The 20,871-nt window shown below is 36.1% G+C and overlaps 1 protein-coding gene and 1 pseudogene across 1 annotated transcript; one reads left to right on the top strand and one right to left on the bottom strand.

The window, feature by feature from the left end:
• The window catches only part of LOC131405847 (olfactory receptor 11H2-like), a 42,499-nt pseudogene extending 27,639 nt beyond the window's left edge, over positions 1–14,860 (bottom strand).
• On the top strand, positions 13,436–14,429 carry LOC131405854 (olfactory receptor 11H6-like). Its single transcript, XM_058541093.1, has one exon. It carries the CDS (start codon positions 13,436–13,438, stop codon positions 14,387–14,389), a length of 954 nt encoding a protein of 317 aa, XP_058397076.1. The 3' UTR covers positions 14,390–14,429.
• Positions 14,861–20,871: the final 6,011 nt, after the last annotated feature.

The raw sequence follows: 20,871 nt of genomic DNA, 5'->3' as shown, positions 1-20,871 counted from the left end.
TGAGTGAAGTTGCTAGGTCATATGGTAACTCTTTTGAAGAATTGCTAGACTGTTTCCCAAAGTTGCTGCACTATTTTATAATGTCACCAGCAATTATGTGGTTTTCAAATTCCCCACATTCTGACCACACGTTATTCTCTCTTTCTCTCTCTCTCCTTCTCTCTCTCTCTACTTATTTATTTATTTATTTGTCGTTCTAGACAGTATAAAGTAGTATCTCACTGTAGTTTTGGTTTGCATTTTCCTAATGACCAATAATATTAAACATATTTTCATGTAATTAATGGCCCTTCATGCATCTTCTTTAAATAAATGTCTATTCAAATTCATTGCCCTATTTTTAATTGGCTCAGTTGTCTTATTTTTTATTGTTGTTGTTGAATGGTTTTTAAAATATTCTGGATACAAGTCTGTTATCAGATATACGATTTGCAAATATTTTCTCCCATTCCGTGGGTTGTTTTTCCCTTTTCTTGGTGTCATTTGCAGCATGGAAGTTATTTATTTTGATGAAGTCCAATTTATTTTTGTGTTTGTGTCTCTTGTTCTTTTGGTGCCATATCTAAGAAATCATTGCCTAACCCAACATCGCAAATATTTATGCCTATGTTTTCTTCAGAGAGCTGTATAGTTTTATCTCTTACATTTAAGCTTATGGCTCATTTTGAGATAATTTTTGTATATGGTGGGAGATAAGGCTCCAACTTAATTCTTTTGCATGCAGATACACAGTTGTCCCAGCACTGTTTGTTGAGACTGTTATTTCCCTGCTGAATTATCTTGCCACCCTTGTTGAAAATTAAACCATAAATGTAAGGATTTATTTCTGGACTCTGAATTCTAAATCTGCATATCTATCCTTATGCTAGCATCACACAGACTTGATTACTGTATCTTTCTGGTAAGTTTTGAAATGGAAAAGTACTTTGTTCTTTTTTTCAAGACTGTTTTGGCTATTCTGGGTCCCTTGCATTTCCTTACAAACTTTAGAATCAACTTATTAATTTCTGCGAAAAAAAAAGCAAGGCAGCTGGGAGTTGATAGAGATTGCACTGGGAATTGCAGCATAGATCAATTCGAGGAGTACTGCCAGCTTAATAGTATTAAATCTTCCAATGCAATAACATGGGATCTCATTTTATTTATTTAGGTTTATCGTAACTTCTTGCAACAATATTTTGCAGTTGTCAGTACTCGTCTTGCATTTCTTTCGTTAAATTACTTTGTCAGACTTTTATTCTCTTTTATGCTATTATACTATTGTATGCTATTGCATATGGAATGAGGATGCCCTGCATTTCTTTTTCTCGCTGTGGATTACAACATTCAGTACAACGTTTCACATAGGTGTCAACAGCAGGCATCTTTGTCTTGTTACTGATCTTAGAGGATAAGCTTTGACTATTTCACTGCTAAGTATAAGGTTAGCTGTGGGTATTTTATAGATGCCCTTTATCAGGTTGAGGAAGTTCCCTCCTATTTCTAGTTTTTTTTTTTTTTTATGATTTTTATCATGAAAGAATGTTGGAATTTGTAAAATCTTTTTTCTGTATCTATTGAGATGATCATATATTTTTGTCCTTTACTCTATTCATATATTAAATAGTACTGAATGACTTTCAAATCAAAACCAACCCTACATTTCTGTGATTATCGTGATACATAAACCATTTTATGTATTACTGCATTCGGTTTGCTAGTATTTTTTTGAGAAAATTTTTCTCTATGTTTATAAGGAATATTGGTCTGTAATTTTCTTTCCTTGTGATATCTTTGTCTAGATTTGGTTTCAGAGTAATACTGGCCTCAGAGAATGAGGTGGAAGAATTACTTCCTCTCATTTATTTTTGAAATTCTCTTCCTCCATTACTACCTCCTTTTGTTTAAATATATATTTCTTAGTATGCCATTTTGATTCCCTTTTTGTTTCTTTTGCTATACTTTTTGAGTTATTTTCTTAGTGGTTGCATCTTAAAACAATCTAGTTTGGATTAGTTTCAGTAGTATACAAAATCTCTGCTCCAATATAGCTCCTTTCTCTTACTCCTTCTTTCTGGTTTTGTTGTCATGCAAATGACATCTTTATATGTCATAAGCCCATTTACACAGTTTTATAATTATTGTTTTGTGCAGTTGTCTTTTGAGTCAGGAGAGGAAAAGAGTTACAAGTAAAAATACATTTATATTGTATTTTATATTTACCTTCAGTGTTACCTTTACTGGTGCTCTTTACTTTTTCAAGTTACTTTCTCTAGTATCCTTTCATTTCTGCCTGAACGACTCCTTTTAATATTGCTTGTAATGCAAGTTTGCTAGCAACAAATTCTATCAGTTTTTATCTGAGAATGTCTTAATTTTTCCTTCTCTTTTGAATGACAGTCTTGCTGGATATAAAATTCTTGGTTGACAATCTTTTTCTTTCAGCCCATGTGAATATGTCAACCTATTCCCTTCTGGTTTCCATGGTTTCTGATGACAGGTCACCTGTTAATCTTACTTAAGATCACTTTCATGTGACGAGTTGTTTTTCTCTTGCAGTTTTCAAGATTTTCTCTGTCTTTTTCTTTCAAGAGTTTGACCCTAATGTGTCTAAGTATGGATCTCTTTGAATTCATTCTACTTGCAATTTATTAAGCTTCTTGGATGTGTTGATTTATGTTTTTCATCAAATTTGGTTAGTATTCAACCATTATTTCTTCAAATATTCTTTCCTCCCCTTTTAAAGTCTTTTCTCCTTCTTGGACTCCCATTATTCATTGGTAGGCTTGACGGTATCCTACAGTTCTCCAAAACTCTGTTCATTTTTCTTTATTCCTTTTGCTTCTATTTCTCATATTGGATAATCTCAATTAATCTACTTTGAAGTTTGCTGATGCTTTCTTCTGCCAACTCAAATATTCTGTTGAATCCCTCTATTGAATTTTTTATTTCAGTTACTGTACTTTTCAACACAGTCTCCATCTAGTTCTTTTTGATGGTAACCATCACATCACATGGAAACAGAGTTTCCATTTTCTTTGTGATAATTTATTTCTCTTTCTTGATATTCTCTGAGTGAGACATCATTCTCATAAGCCCCACATCTGGGCTCCACTGAGGACAATTTCTATTGATTTTTTCCTGTATATGGGCCATACGTTTCTGTTTCTTTGAATGTCTCATTTTTTTAAATTTAAAACTGGGTATTTTAAATAATATAATGTGCCAACTCTGAAAATCACATTCCCCCCACTTTTCCAGCTTTCATTGTTATTCGTGTTTCTTGCGAGTGTTATTGTTCCTGTTGATGCTGCTGTTTATTTCTTTAATGACTTTTTTCACTAATTCTGTGAATCTATATCACCTGTTATGTGTAGCTACTAAAGTCTCTGCTTGGTTAGCTTAGTTCTCTGGGTCAGATCATGATTGCACAGAGACTTCCTTAACTGCCTTTAACCAACAGCTTATACCCACTCTTTGCTTAGGGGCTCTGTGTTAGGACATGGTTTCAGTGCTCCAGCAGTTTTTAACTCTGCCTTAGTCTTCATTTTCTACTTGCACAGGGCCTCAAATACAGCCTTAGATAAAAACACTAGGGCCTTCTTAAGCCTATTTGGAAATGTTCACAGCCCTGCACATGCGTGTGGCTTTCTAGATCCCCAGGAAAATGCTGGAGCATTTCAAAGATCACTAAGGACATCTCATTACCCAGATCTTCTTTTTTAAGTTTTTTCCGGATGTCCATCCATCCCAGCTGACATCACTGCTTCAGGCAACTTCAATGTTAAACTGCCATTGACTTTTTTCAACAATATCATGGGGATAGGGCTTTTCCCACTGAGAAAGCTCTAATTCAGGCCAAATAACAAGTCCCAGCAATGGGACTTTTCCAGGGAGTTGCAAGACAGGTCAAATAGTGAGGGTTCTCCAGGGATAGGCTTTTTGAGAAGTTCTAAACCCAGCCCTCCCTCTCCAGGGCTGCTATTTTTCTGGCTTTCACAGATACCATGGTTGCAAAGCTGCTGGTTTTCAAGGCTAATATGGAGTTGGGGAGAGGAAGATGCGAATTAGGCCAGTTAGGATGCCACAAAGCTCACTCTTCTTACCAAGAGTTAGCTGTTTCACTGAATAAATACTTTTCAAATTGTTGCAAGCCTTCAGTTAATTTTCAGTTTTGAAAAAGCTTATTCTGATAATTTCTGCCAGATTTCTTGATGCTTTTTTGAAGGAGTGGATTTTTGGAAGCCATTACTTTTCTATTCTGAAAGTCCCTTCCTAACCTTTTAACCTCTAACCATACAATAATATGAGTTACATAGTAACTTGAATATTATACAGTTAAATTGCGTGAACAATATTATGGAAGCAGTTTTATAGCCTAGTCTGCCTGGAAGAGTGTGATAAGGAAAGTAATACAAAGGGAATGGCATTTGAGTTGGACATTGAAAGATGAGTAGAAGATATGTGGCTATAGATACACTAGAAGAGTAACCAATAGAAAGTCATAAAAAATAGAATAAATCCTATAGTAATATAAGCAGAAAATAAGTTTAGAGCACTTGGAGTTCTACAATATAACAGTCAGAACAGAATTTCAACTAAACAACAGTGACCAGAGGGTTATGAATGTACACCTTCTCTTGATCCCTTTAATTTGCCCCTACCCTACCCACATTTCACCTTTTCACCTACAGTTTACATCATGTCATTACTGAGGACAGATTACATGCTTCCTTCTTATTCTTGCCTCACAGAATGAATTATCATCATTTCAAATATTTTCTATTACATTCTTCATTTTTGCCAGGAATTCTAGGTGCTGATAATACAGAAGTGAACAAGACACAAGATAAAGATTTTGTTCTCATAGAGCTTACCCTTTGGAGAGGACAAAAGAGTGACAATAAAGACATATATAATTCCATATACCGTTAAGTGTTACAAACAAAAATAGAATAGAGAAATAGAAGGGTTGATGTGTATATTTCAAACAAGTTGGTCAAGGAAGTATTCTCTAAGTAGGGGACAGAGATTAGAACTGAATGAAGCAAGGAAGTGAGATATATGAATACCTGGGAGAAGAACATTCCAGGCAGAAAGAATATCTAGTACAAAGATGCTGAAGTTGGAGCATAACGAGCATGTTTAAGACACATCTTGTGTGACTGGCTTAGAGTGAATGAGAATAAGATCATTAAAATAGCCAGAGCCTAGAATATGTAGGTCCTGTAGACCACAGTGAAGATTATGAGTTAATTTTAAGCAGATATTAGTGATAATAATGGTACTTGTAGTAATCATCTTTATTAGTTTGCTGAAGCAAGAGAGAATAGCCCAAATGAACCATGGGACATCTCAGTAAGAGCTTGGGGAGTTTTATTATAAGATTTGAAAGTGTGTTATGTGATTTTGGGGAAAATTCAAGGAAATAGTAGTTTGTTTTAGATAGGATGCCGTCAGGAAATGGGCAATTCAGTAACTGGCATCTCAGTCATTTTTATCGAAAAGCTGGGAGGAATCAAGCAGTACTAGAACTGACAAGAGTAAAGATGCAATATTCACTGAAATTAGCAAGGAGGAGGTGATGTTCAGATATTTTTGCAGTTGTAGAGTGTCCTTGTCTTTGTCTCTCTTTGTGCGTGATTACAGAATGGTCTTGCTTTGTCTTAATCCACCACAGTCATGGAGTAAATTTATCTGATACTCTATGCAAATATTTAGGCTCAGCACGGAAGACAATGGCCTAGCTGTTAGGCATTGGTTCTCTGGGCTATATTTTTTTCTTCCCCAATAATAGGAAATGCTTATTTTGTATTAAAAATGTGCCATGTCTGGGGGCCGGCCCGGTGGCGCAAGCGGTTGGGTGCGCGCACTCCGCTGCGGCGGCCCGGGGTTCGCTGGTTCGGGTCCCGGGCACGCACCGTCGCACTGCATTGGCAAGCCATGCTGTGGCGGTGTCCCATATAAAGTGGAGGAGGATGGGCACGGATGTTAGCCCAGGGCCGTCTTCCTCGGCAAAAAAAAAGGGGAGGATTGGCAGATGTTAGCACAGGACTGATCTCCTCACAAAAAAAAAAAAAAAAAATGTGCCATATTTTACATATAAATGTAATTGCTTTACATATAAACTCATTTAATCTTCATAACAACCATATGAAGTAAATAACATTATTATTATCACTTTAAAGATGAGGAAACTGAGGCACTGAGAACAAAGTTGACTCATCCAAGATTACAGGCTTCCTGGGGACATTTCACAGTAATCGTTCTAAGACCAAGTCTCCTGAGGGGGCAAGTGCCAAGTGGAAGGAACAACTGATCTAAGCCGCCTCCTTCTCAACTACAAATTGATTCTCCAAGAAGAAAGACAGAATTCACACTCTGCTTATTATAATTACTCTTTCAACCAGCAAACATAGAGTGAGCTATACTGCATCTTCATATTGCTGCATTTATTGAGACTCCCCTCTTCCTATCTAACCAGCCCTGGTGGTCTAGTGGTTAAGATTCAGCACTCTCACCACCACAGCTCAGGTTCTTTTCCCAGTCAGAGAACCAAACCACCTGTCAGTGGTCATACTGTGGCAGCTGCTTGCTGCTGTGGTGCTGAAAGCTATGCCACCAGTATTTCAGATCAGCAGATACACCCATGGTGGACACGTTTCAGCAGAGCTTACAGACTAAAACACACCAGGAAGAAAGACGTGGCCAACCACTTCCAAAAAAAATTGGCCATGAAAACCCTATGAATAGCAGTGAAGCATTGTCTGATATAGCACTAGAAGATGAGAAGATGGAACAAAAAAGATCAGGCAGGGTTCTGCTCTGCTGTACGCAGGGTCGCTAGGAGTCAGAATTGACTCAGTGGCACTAACAAATAACAACTTTTTATCTAGCTAAAACTTTTCAGAAAAATATGATACAGAAAATAGTGAAACTAGACTTGGCCTCAAAACTACTGTACTCCTCCCACTGTTCAAGACAGGAAGGTGATATAGTCACTATTCAAACCTGAAAAGAAATATGAACTGGGACGTTACCACTTATGAAACCATTCAATTCTGCTGATTCTGTTATTGTTCCCTGTATGACATCTCACTCTGTTTGCTTAGGGAAGAAGGAATATTTGAAGAAATAATGACCAAAAATTTTCCAAAATTAATAACAATCACCAAATTACAGATCCAAGAAGCTCAAAGAAGAAAATGCAGAGTAAACAGACACACACACAAATGTACACCCAGACATATAATATTCAAACTGCTGGAAAATTACATACCAATATCTTTGATGAGCATAAATGCAAAAATCCTCAACAAAATATTGACAGATGGAATTCAACAGCACATTAAAAGGATCATGCACCATGATCAAGTGAGACTTATCCCTGGGATGCAAGGATGGTTCAACATACACAAATCAATAAATGTGACACATCTCATTAACAAAATGAAGGATAAAAATTATATGGTCATCTTAACAGATGCAGAAAAAGCATTTAACAAAATTTAACATCCACTCATGATAGAAAATTTCAATAAATTAAGTATAGCAAGAACATACTTCAACATGATAAAGGCCATATGAGACAAGTCCACAGCTAACATCATATTCAATGGTGAAAGCTGAAAGCTTTTCCTCTAAGATCAGGAACAAGACAAGGGTGCTGACTCTTACTACTCCTATTCGATATAGTACTGGAAGTCCTAGCCAGAGCAATTAGATAAGAAAAAGAAATAAAAGGCATCCAATTTTGAAAGGAAGAAGTAAAATTGTATTGGTTGCAGATGACTTGATCTTATATACAAAAAATCCTAAAGACTCCACCAAAAAACTGTTAGAACTAAAAAACAATTTCAGTAAAGTTGCAGGATACAAAATCAATACACAAAAATCAGTTGTGTTTCTATACACTAACAACAAACTATCCAAAAAAGAAATTAAAAAGATAATCCCATGTACAATAGCACCAAAAAATAAAATAAAATACAAAGGAGTAAATTTAACCAAGAAAGTGCAAGATCTGTACACTGAAAATGATGAGACATTGATGAAAGAAATCGAATAAGAGGCAAATAAATGGAAACATATTCTATTTTTGTGGATTGGAAGAATTACTATTGTTAAAATATCCATATCACCTGGTGATCTATAGATTCAATACAATCCCTATCAAAATTCCAATGGTATTTTTCACAGAAAGGAAAAAAAATACTAAAATTTGTATGAAATCACAAAAGACCCCAAGTAGACAAAGCAATCTTGAGAAAGAAGAACAAAGCTGGAAGCATCATATGTCCTTATTTCAAACTATACTACAAAGCTATAGCAATCAAAAGAGTATAGTATTAGCATAAAAATAGACACACAGATCAATGGGATTAGAATCAAAGGCCCAAATAAAAACTCATATATAGAGAGTAAACTAATCTTAACAGGGATATGAAGAATACACAGTTAGGAAAGGATAGTGTCTTCAATAAATGCTGTTGGAAAAAAATGAATATCCACATGCAAAAGAATAAAATTAGAATGATATCTTACACTATATAAAAAAATTAACTTGAAATGGACTGAAGATTTAAATGTAAGACCTGAAACTATAAAACTCCTAGAAGAAAACATAGAGAACAAGTTTTTTGACAGTGATTTGGGAATGATTTTTTGGGTATGATACCAAAAGCACAAGCAACAAAAGAAAAGAAAAAGTGGAACTACCTCAAACTAAAATGCTTCTGTAGAACAAAGGAAGTAATAAGCAAAATGAAAAGGCAACCTATGGAATGGGAAAAAGCATTTGTAAACCACATATCTGATAAGGGGGTAATATCCAAAATGTATAAGGGACCTCTATAACTCAATAGCAAAAATAAACAAATAACCTTATTAATAATGAGCAAAGGACCTGAAAACATTTTTCCAAGAAAGATACATGAATGGCCAACAGGTACAGGAAAAGATACTCAACATCACTAATCATTAGGGAAATGCAAATCAAAACCACAGTGAGATATTACCTCACACCTGATAGAAAGGCTTTTATCAAAAAGACAAGAGATAAGTTCTGGCAAGGATGTGGAGAAAAGGGAATCCTTACACATTGTTGATGGGTATGTAAATTGGTACAGACTATGAAAAAGAGTATGAAAGTTCCTCAAAAAATTAAAAATAAAACCACCATACAATGCAGCAATTCCACTTCTGGGTATATATATGAGGGAAATGAAATCACTATCTCGAAGAGATATCTGCACCACCATGTTCACTGAAGCATTATTTTTAACAGCTAAGACATGGAAATAACCCAAGTGTTTACTGATGGATGAATGTATAAATAAAATGTGAAATATATATATACACACACACATACATTTATATATATAATAAAATACTATTCAGCCATAAAAAAGAAGGAAATGCTGCCATTTGTGACAACGTGGTTCAATGTTGAGGGCATTATACTAAGTGAAATAAGTCAGACAGAGAAAGATAAATACTGTATGATCTCACTCATACGTGGAATCTAAAAAAATTTAACTTATACAGACAGAGAACAGATTGGTGGTTACCAGTCTGTTGGTATTGGTGGAACCAATCTGTTCTCCTACTTGGAGGGTGGGGTAAACGGGTGAAGGTGGTCAAAATGTACAAATGTCCAGTTATAAGATACGTAAGTTCGGGGGATGTGAAGTACAGCATAGTGAATATAGTTACCAATATATTTTAACCGCATGTTTGAAAATTACTAAGAGAGTAGATCTTAAAAGTTTTCATCACAAGGAAAAGAAAATCTTGTAACCATGTGAGTTCATGGATGTGAACTAAACTTAGTGTGATAATCATGTCACCATATATACATATACCAAATCATTATGCTTTACACCTTGAACTTATATAATGTTATATGTTAATTATATCTCAATAAAACTGGAAAAAATAAAATAAGGGAGTATTTCATAAATCTCTTTCCTCACCAAGAGGGAGAACTTTATTACGTATTTGAACATATACATAGAATTTTTTTAAAGATGAAAAGTGCTCCTCAACTCCCTCCTGTTAATTTCTGTAGTTTAATACTTCAGTTCAAGTATCTGGTACAGCACCATCCACCCTATGAAAGTTAGATAAATTCTTGCTTCCTCATAACTATTTTGGCAGAACTTAATGTCAAGAAAATTCACTTTGTGCCTTCAAACACCAAAAGCTTGCAATGAATAAGTCATTCTGAAAAACTGGATGATTGTGCATCCTAGGATATCAATTTTCATGACTGAAAAAGTGCTGCTACCATTTAAAAGACAAAAACATTTCTACTTGATAGAAACAGTGGTGAGAAAAATAAACAAGTTAAAGTCATAACCCAAAAAATTCTTTTTTGCTCATTGAATTCTATGCACATAGCAAATAGTAAATTATTAACAAGAGTTGAGTCTCATTAGGGGTGGTTCCAAGCCAATAATAGAAGAAAAACATTGTTAAATATCTGATCTAAGTGCATACATACCCATATACACGTGCACACACACACACACACACACACATATAAGTAATAAAAACAAAGAAGTCCAAAATTTTGTCATCTATCTCAGTAATGTCTCACTTGAAAGAAGCAAGAAAATTTCAACCATCATGCTAACTTTCAGGGACATCTGCTAAAAACAGTTAGAAATAACCTAAAGATGGGAAGATATCTTCTAGAACTTTCACATTTCACCACATGCCCCATGATCTCCTCTCCGGGACCTCTTCACCAGGAAATGGTATTTGGTTATCAATATCATACTATAAGCACAGAACTGACCCAGGAGAGAAATCGTTTTACAAAAAAAAAAAAAAAAGGAATGACCCTTTTCAAGCCATTGAATGAGTCAGTAGGAAAGAGAATGAGAGCTCTGATGTCGTAACTCTGATATTGACAGATGAGTCCAAAACTTCCAGACAGACTCAGAAAATGAATAAAATTGAATGAAAAGAATATAAGAAAAACAAAAACCTCATGTTCCAGCTAAGCTGGTGTTTCTGTAGTGTTTGCACCATCATAACAGTAACCTGTCTATGGAAAAAAATACACATCTGCTCTAAGAATAGTATGACCCAATCTGATCACCACAGGAGAAACTTAGTCCCAAAGGCCCATTAATGGCCTCCTAAGGGAAGAGAACATTTGGGATATGACTGACAATCTTCCCTCATGAATTCCCACTTTTGGAATTCATAGGAGACTGTATCCCTCAGGAAAAAAAAGACACGGGTTTCAGAGCAACATACATAAGTCTCTGCTGTGCAGCCAATATGCCAATTTCTCTCCAAATCAATATCGGTGTCCAAATGTAAGCCCTCTCTCTGGGCTGCTGGCTGCCAAGGATGCCGTGCCCTCCATCTTGCCTGCCTTTTGCTGCAGTGAAAACAGATTACATGCCAGACCCACCAGTTTAATGAGGAGATGGATTCAGAAGAGATACAAGTATAGGATGGCTCTGAGTGTGCCTTTTAGCTCTGCCTATTTTATGTGGCTGTAAATACAAAAGCACCTCATGTTACACGAATTAATGTAGGAGATTCATCTTTACATCTAAAAGGGCTGGGAATCAGGGAAGTGAGAGAGATGAAGATGAGGAAGTAGCCTCAATAGTATGTAAATTCTGTCTTTGTTAATCAGGAGGTGCACCCAGTCAGAACTGGGTCTTTGGGGAAACAGTATGTTAGTGAAGTGACATCTGGAAATGGCTGACAAAGTGGCTGTGAGGAACAAGGCAGAAAAAAGCTTCAGTTCTCCCTGTTTTTAGCCATGTTTGGCTCTGCCACAGAACAGATGATCAGCCACTGCCAGGAGGGAGAACAACAAGATGAGTGAGCACTCAAGATTGGTGAGTTCACTCCCACATGGTTTACAAGCCATTGTAATCCTCTTACACATTAGTGACCAAATGTTTCTTGCTCTTTTCACTCTTTCCTCATGGTTTCTTTGGCTTCTGGGTTACTCTCAATTCCTGCTACAGAAGAATTATTCACAGCTTTGCTGTGCCAAACAAGATATAGTCAGAGACCGAAGAGGAACCTTACAGTTAAATGTGATGTGGAAAATTGTCAATTTCTTTCATCTTTTGTGCCACTAATTGAAATTATCAAGAGCATCCTTAAATCTATGACATTACAAGATCTGGAAAGTAACACATTTTTAACTAATAAATTAATAAATATTCTTAGCTAGAATACTTTTATTAAAAGTGCCTGGGTCTGCTTTCTGCACGTATATTTTCCTGAATAAATATTTTCACTCAATCATGTCATTTTGGGTCATTTAGGCCCAAATAATGACTGGGGATCCTAAAATAAATTAATAAATTAAGACCAAACTACTAACAACAGAATCGTAGGTAATTTTATTGTCTTTGCTTTGCTTTGCTTACCATGGAAGTCACACAATCTCCAAGACTAAGTCTAACTCAGAGAAGGAAGTTTTCACAAAGATCCTCTGACCACTTCCCAAACCAACTCCAACCGTCCACATCTGTAATAGGATGGGGGCAACAGAGAGGGTGCAGAAGTAGGAGAGGAATCCTTGTCCAGAGAGACAGTTTATGGCTTCCACCACTGTCCTTGGTTCCCAGAGGTCTCTGCTTGGGCGTATTTGACATTTGTGATCCTCTACATCTATCCATAAACCAGAAGAATAAAGACCCTTCTAGGAATCTTGACATGTCAGGCAAAAATCCTTAATTAATATACCAGATCCATTGCTCACTTTTTCTGTATTTTTCTAGTATTAACCTAGACCAAGATTTTACAGAAGTATTTTAATCCAAGAGAGTCAAGACAGAACCAAATTGAAAGACATTATGTAGATATCTGGACTTTTTAAAGTTTTCTTGAGTTAAACTATAATGAACAATGAAGAAATAATGCACATTTGACATTTTTTGTCTAGATTGTCAGACTTCCTTAAGACACCAAGACTTATAATTCCAACACTGATCCAGAACAAAAGTGAAATAGATAAAGATTTCAGTGTGTTGTTACCTTTCTCCCTCTCCTCTTCAGATGCCTAATATTTGTGTCTCTAATATTCCAAAGATACAAGTATTTGAAACTGTGTGTACAATATTAGAGTCTCTATATCTTATTCTATAGACACAAATACATGATTTTCATATCTACTTACATTTGTAAGTACTGTCATTAACCTTCTCCAAGCTGCTTATTGCATAAGATTCTATCTTTTACTGGATTAGAGAAAATACTGAAAGAAGAAAGAGAGAGTACAAAGATTCAAAGTCTGGTCATATCAAGCACTCTCCAAGTTTGACAATCTTCAACAACATAGTTATATTATTTATTTAACAGAATAATAGAATATGAGGAACTTAGAGATCTCTAAAGAAAAATATTCCTGAGCAGTAGGGAATAAGGTCATTTTTGTCTTTGTCATTTTTTCCTCTACACCCCTTAGGAAGCTATGAATATGTCAGGAATCAACACAGTGACTGAATTCATACTCCTGAGTTTTCCCTGCTCCAGAGAGGTTCAGCTCCTCCTCTTCATGCTGTTCTCTGTGTCCTACATCCTGACACTGATGGGGAATGGGGCCATTGTCTGTGCAGTGAAGCTGGATCGCAGACTCCATACCCCTATGTACATTCTGCTGGCCAACTTCTCCTTCCTGGAGATCTGTTACATCAACACCACTGTTCCCAATATGTTAAGGAACTTTCTATCTGAGACCAAAACCATCTCTTTTCCTGCCTGCTTCCTCCAGTTCTACTTCTTCTTCTCCATGGGCATCACTGAGACCTTCTTACTGCCCCTCATGGCTTTTGATCGGTACTTGGCCATCTGTCAGCCTCTCCACTATCCTACCATCATGAGCAGTCATCTTTGCTTAAAATTGGTGGCCCTCTGCTGGGTAACAGCCTTCCTTTGCTATCCAGTCCCTATCTATTTTATCACACAACTTCCTTTTTGTGGCCCCAATGCCATTGACCATTTTGTCTGTGACCCTGGTCCACTTCTGGCCCTGTCCTGCATCCCTGCTCCTGGAATTGAGCTTTCCTGTTCTATATTGAGCTCTCTTATTATCTTCATCACCTTCTTCTTCATCCTGTGGTCCTACATCCTGGTTCTTAGGGCAGTGTTGCGTGTCCCTTCAGCAGCTGGCAGACGTAAGGCCTTCTCCACCTGTGGTTCCCACCTGGCTGTGGTATCTCTGTTCTATGGAACCATCATGATCATGTACATCAGCCCAACCTCTGGAAATCCAGCTGGGATACAGAAGATTGTAACCTTGTTCTACTCATCAGTGACCCCACTTGTAAACCCACTGATCTACAGTCTCCGTAACAAGGACATCAAGGCTGCCTTGAGAAAAATTCAGGTGTGCACAAAAATTAGTCAAAACAGTAAAAGCTTATGAGTGGACCAAGACCAGAATTAATATTTTTCTCCAATTATATTCCCACTTAAAAAATAGGTCTTTATTCATTTGCACCTATGACATGCAGACCCAAATTCATCCATTTCTGCCTAGTCAATAATGAACTATAGTAAACCCAATTAAACAAGACCTTGTCTTCAAATCAGGACTTAAGACATAATAACTTGAATTAAATGCCCTGGATGTCTGAAATTTAGCCTCTTTTCCTACCCTGACCTACAATAACTGCTTACCCTTTTTTCTGTGATTACTTACCTGGTCTCTGACCTCATGATTTTTTTGACCTCTATTAAGTACTTCCATTCTTACACATGGTTTTTCTGACCTAATGATCTCTGCTCTACCCCTAGTAGAAGAGAAGAGTATTCACTCCTTTATAGCTCAGATTAAAGGAAATTAGTGCCAATCAATAAATCATAACTGAGCCAAAATTTTTATTTAATTGACATCCAAGTGACTAATAATCATCTAAGACACTGTCTCTCAAATCTGACTGTTTCATCATTATTTGGGGAGTTCTTAAAAGAACCAATTCCCAGGCTTTTCTCCAAATCTCCTAAATCACAACCTTTGAAGTAGGCCCCCCAAATTCCTATTTTAATGTTACTCAGGTGATTCTCGTGCACCTAGACCAACACTAATCCACAGAATAATCTTATAGAGTCACTATTTTACATAGACATGTGACATAGAGAAATAAAAATCTGATATTGGGAAAAGTGAAAGAAGTTACGGTGAATATTATAGGTGACTGAAAAACTCATGACAGTAGCAGTAGAAGTTTCTTTTTTGCCTTAGTTTTCAAATCCTCCATTTATAAAATAAGAAATAGATTATATTCATCTTAACATTTCCTATCTGTGCAAGATAATTAAGATACATGGCAATAGGTTTACATTTTGAAAGAAGATTGGCATGTAGTGGCATTACAATTTGGGTTAGTTTCACATGAAGGAAAGTTGAGCTGGGTGCACAGCCCCAAAGTGGTAAAAACAGACAGAGGGCAACCGCCAGTGATTCTAAGATACTGAGATGAAGACAGATGCAGAGGAATTTGATGACATCTCCAGGTAATTGGGCCCAAAAATTTGGTCAAAAATAATTTGGTTAGTTGGCATCTGGGGTTGATGCATTTCATTCATTCATTCAATAAACATTTATTTACCTCTATGATGTGCCCTGAATTACATCAGTGTAGAAGATAAAGTCCCTGCCTCTGTGAAACTTACATTCTAGTGAGGGAGACAGATAATAAGCAGGTAAACACATAAATCTATAATTCCAATAGTCATAAGTAGTATATAGAGAATAAAGGAGAAAGAAAAAAAATTGTAACTATGTGTGTTCATGAATGTTAACTAGCTGTGAAGGATGTGATTATTTTGCAATATATACATATATCAAATCATTCTGTTGTACACCTGAAACTAATATAAAGTTATATGCCAATTATATCTCAATAAAACAAAATGAGTAAAGAAGAATATGAATATAGAAAACATTGAGGTAGGATAAGGGATAATTTAGACAGAGGGTCATAGAATGCCTTTGTGAGGAGGTGATATTTCAAAGTAAGAGAATGCAACATGCAAACATCTAAGGGTATCATTTCCCATGTAAATACAGCTAAAAGTTTGGGGTTTTGAAAGAACAGGAAAAGGTTGATTGGGCTATCCAGAAGGAAAATGGTATATGAAGCTGGAGAGGAAGCAGGATCAGATCATCTAGAACCTTCTAGGCCACAATAAAGAATGTTTTATCTGAATGCCTAAGGAAGCATGCTCAATACTATATACTAAGAAGGCTTAGTAAAAATCCTACCTTAATAAAATCCATACCTTCATAAGCTCTTCTTACCTTGGAATTATTTATTTACTTACATGTTTATATATACGAGCCTTTATTATACTATATTCCACTTTGTTCCACTAAAGATTTGATGTACCCAAAAAAAAATGCATTAAAAGAAAGAATAAGAGAAATATGAATTTAAAGAGAAAAAATACTGATGATTTATGGATCATAAGATATTATGCTGGTATTAAAGTCAGGCCTCTAAATCTGTTATGAACCTCCTTTAAAACAAAGGGAAGAATGGGGAAAAATTATCCATTTTATGATTTTCATTAACTGTAAGAAGAAAACAAGTGGGTTCATAGAGAAAGCGAAATTACTGGCTCCTAGTCCTATAATAATTTCTTTCAAAGGGATTCATATTAAGGAAACTAAGAGATATAGTGAACAGTGGTTCCCCAAAACATCTGTTATATATTTATATTTGGTTCAATACAGCTTATTTTTATAGCATTTCTCAATAAAATTCAAAGGCACTATGTAGAAGTATAATTCAATAGAAGCAATTCTTCCCAGAGCTAAGAATTGTGGTCCAAATATCAGCTTTCTGATCATCTGCATTAATCCAAAAGTCTGACCTAAAATAGCCTAGGAATAAAATTCAGAGCTAATTGCATGTTCACTCAAGTCAAAGATTAATAATCCCTTAAATTTGGATACCAAATTCTCTTTTGTCATGTAGAAGCTCACTCTGGAGGAGTGTTCACAAGAATGGAAAGAATTGTTGATATGACAATATTTGTCTTAAGATGTTTATTAGATTCTTTCTCCACTAGAAGTAATTTACCTATACAAGGCTCCCACACCTGCTCTCCAAAGAAAAGGGAGGGGTTGAAGGAAAGGGTGACCTAGAACTGAAAAAGAAGTGGGAAGTTTTGGAAATCGTTATTCCTGACATGACTGAAATAAGGGTGTGGGGGAGGACGTATGGAGAGTGGTACACGAATCCCGTAAACTATACTATTCAAACAAACCTTCAGGTAGATATTTTAATTATCTTAGGATAACATACTTGTATTCCAAATAATGCATTTTTCTTTGGTTTTGTTCTTTTTTTCCTTGGAAATTTTCCTTTAAACGTATACAGTGATAGGCTGGCTGAAATAAGGGGAGAAGGGATGTTATTTCTATAATGATCCTAATAAAGTAGTGAACAGAATTTGCAGGACACTAGATATCAGATATTGAGATGAGCGGCAGTGAGAATAAAGTGCTGTCAGAATCCTGGAAGCAGAGAGAGAGAGAGAGAGGTTAAAACATATTAAATAGATACTCAGCAGCCCCAGGGACCAATTTCTTCCCACTTGTGGTTTTCTCTCACCCAGTTTGAAGGGAACAAGTCACCCTCCAGAGCAGAGAGTAACCTCTACAGGTGAACAGAAATCTCATGGGTGATGTGAGACTGCATCCTGGTAAACTGAACCATCTTCAGACCACATGCCAGAGGCTGTTAATACCTGCATTGTTGATATCTTATGGATTTACCCTCTGTCAGTTTTCTAAGGAAACACTCAGATTTCATTGGCATGACTAATGTAGGCTGCCATGAAAACACCAGAAGTGGAGAAAGAGTTTTTACTTTATCAAGCCCTTCTTAAGGTTTAGCTATTGCTGATGTCTCTGTGATATTTCTTTTATTTATTTTTTAATTTTTTTGTTTATTGCAGTAACATTGGTTTATAACATTGTAAAAATTTCAGGTGTACATCATTGTACTTCTATTTCTGCATAGATTACATCATGTTCAGCACCAAAATACTAATTACAACCCATCACCACACACATGTACCGAATTATCCCTTTCACCCTCCTCCCTCCCACCGTCCCCTCTGGTAACCACCAATCCAATCTCTGTCCCTATGTGTTTGTTTACTGTTGTTATTATCTACTATTTAATGAAGGAAATCATACGGTATTTGACCTTCTCCCTCTGACTTATTTCACTTTGCATTATACCCTTAATGTCCATCCATGTTGTCACAAATGGCTGGATTTCATCGTTTCTTATGGCTGAGTAGTATTCCATTGTGTATATATACCACAGCTTCTTTATCCATTCGTCCCTTGATGGGCACTTAGGTTGCTTCCAAGTCTTGGCTATTGTGAATAACGCTACAATGAACACAGGGGTGCATGTACCTTTGCAAATTGGTGTTTTCAAGTTCTTTGGATAAATACCCAACAGTGGAATAGCTGGATCATATGGTAGTTCTATCCTTGATTTTTTGAGGAATCTCCATACTGTTTTCCATAGTGGCTGTACCAGTTTGCACTCCCACCAGCAGTGTATGAGAGTTCCCTTCTCTCCACATCCTCTCCAACACATGTTGTTTCCTGTCTTGTTAATTATAGCCATTCTGACGGGCGTGAGGTGATATCTCATTGTAGTTTTGATTTGCATTTCCCTGATAGTTAGTGATTTTGAACATCTTTTCATGTGTCTGTTGGCCATCTATATATCTTCTTTGGCGAAATGTCTGTTCAAGTCTTTTGCCCATTTTTTAATTGGATTGGTAGTTTTTTTGTTGTTGAAATGCATGTGATCTTTATATATTTTGGAGATTAAGCCCTTATCAGAAGTATGGTTTGCAAATATCTTCTCCCAATTGTTAGGTTGTCTTTTTGTTTTGTTGATGGTTTCCTTTGCTGTGCAGAAGATTTTTAGTTTGATGTAGTCCCATTTGTTTATTTTTTCTATTGTTTCTCCTGCCCGGTCAGACGTGGTGTTTGAAAAGATGTTGCTAAGACCGATGTCAAAGAGCGTGCTGCCTATGTTTTCTTCTAGAAATTTCACAGTTTCAGGTCTTACATTCAAGTCTTTAATCCATTTGGAGTTAATTTTTGTGTATGGTGTAAGGTAAGGGTCTACTTTCATTTTTTTGCATATGACTATCCAGTTTTCCCAACACCATTTGTTGAAGAGACTTTCTTTTCCCCATTGTATGTTCTTGTCTCCTTTGTCAAAGATTAGCTGTCCATAGATGTGTGGGTTTATTTCTGGGCTTTCAATTCTATTCCATTGATCTGTATGTCTGTTTTTGTGCCAGTACCATGCTGTTTTGGTTATGATAGCTTTGTAGTATATTTTGAAATCAGGGAGTGTGATACCTCCAGCTTTGTTCTTTTTTCTCAGGATTCCTTTAGCTATTCGGGGTCTTTTGTTGTTCCATATGACTTTTAGGATTCTGTGTTCTATTTTTGTGAAAAATGTTGTTGGAACTTTGATAGGGATTGCATTGAATCTATAGATGGCTTTAGGAAGTATAGACATCTTAACTATGTTAATTCTTCCAATCCAAGAGCACAGAATATCTTTCCATTTCTTTGTGTCTTCTTCAATTTCTTTCAGCAATGTTTTATAGTTTTCGGTGTACAGATCTTTCACCTCTTGGGTTAAGTTTATTCCTAGGTATTTTATTCTTTTTGTTGCAATTGTAAATGGGATGGTATTCTTAATTTCTCTTTCTGCTACTTCGTTGTTAGTGTACAGAAATGCAATTGATTTTTATATGTTGATTTTGTATCCTGCAACTTTACCATATTCATTTATTAATTCTAAAAGTTTTCTGGTGGATTCTTTAGGGTTTTCTATATATATAATCATGTCATCTGCAAATAGTGACAATTTCACTTCTTCCTTTCCAATTTGGATCCCTTTTATTTCTTTCTCTTGCCTGATTGCTCTGGCTAGGACTTCCAGTACTATGTTAAACAGGAGTGGTGACAGTAGGCATCCTTGTCTGGTTCCTGTTCTTAGAGGGGTGGATTTCAATTTTTCACCATAGAGGATGATATTAGCTGTGGGTTTCTCATATATGGTCTTTATTATGTTGAGGTACTTTCCTTCTATACCCATTTTATTCAGAGTTTTTATCATAAATGGATGCTGTATCTTGTCAAATGCTTTCTCTGCATCTATTGAGATGATCATGTGATTTTTATTCTTCATTTTATTAATGTGATGTATTACGTTGATGGGTTTGTGAATGTTGAACCATCCCTGCATACCTGGAATAAATCTCACTTGATCATGGTGTATAATCTTTTTAACGTATTGTTGTATGCGATTTGCTAGTATTTTGTTGAGGATTTTTGCATCGATGTTCATCAGTGATATTGGCCTGTAATTATCTTTTTTTTTGTGTTGTCCTTGTCTGGTTTTGGTATCAGGGTAATGTCAGCTTCATAGAATGAGTTAGGAAGCTTCCCCCCCTCCTCAATTTTTTGGAAGAGTTTGAGAAGGATAGGTATTAAGTCTTCTTTGAATGTTTGGTAGAATTCACCAGGGAAGCCCTCTGGTCCTGGACTTTTAATTTTGGGGAGGTTTGTGATTACTGTTTCAATCTCCTTACTGGTGATTGGACTATTTAAATTCTCTACTTCTTCTTGATCCAGTTTTGGAAGGTTGTATGATTCTAAGAATTTATCCATTTCTTCCAGATTGTCGAATTGGTTGGCATATAGCTTTTCATAGTATTCTCTTATAATCTTTTGTATTTCTGAGGTGTCTGTTGTAACCTCTCCTCTTTCATTTCTGATTTTACTTATTTGTGCCTTCTCTCTTTTTTTCTTGGTGAGTCTAGCTAAAGATTTGTCAATTTAGTTGA

Source organism: Diceros bicornis, chromosome 5 (genome assembly GCF_020826845.1).
Source record: "Diceros bicornis minor isolate mBicDic1 chromosome 5, mDicBic1.mat.cur, whole genome shotgun sequence".
Taxonomy (NCBI): Eukaryota; Metazoa; Chordata; class Mammalia; order Perissodactyla; family Rhinocerotidae; genus Diceros; species Diceros bicornis.
Note: the sequence above shows the minus strand (reverse complement) of the source record. Positions and strands in the feature narration are given on the sequence as shown.

Coding starts and splice junctions, on each gene's coding strand:
- LOC131405854 (XM_058541093.1), top strand. CDS start 13,436: ATGAATATGTCAGGAATCAACACAGTGACTGAATTCATACTCCTGAGT.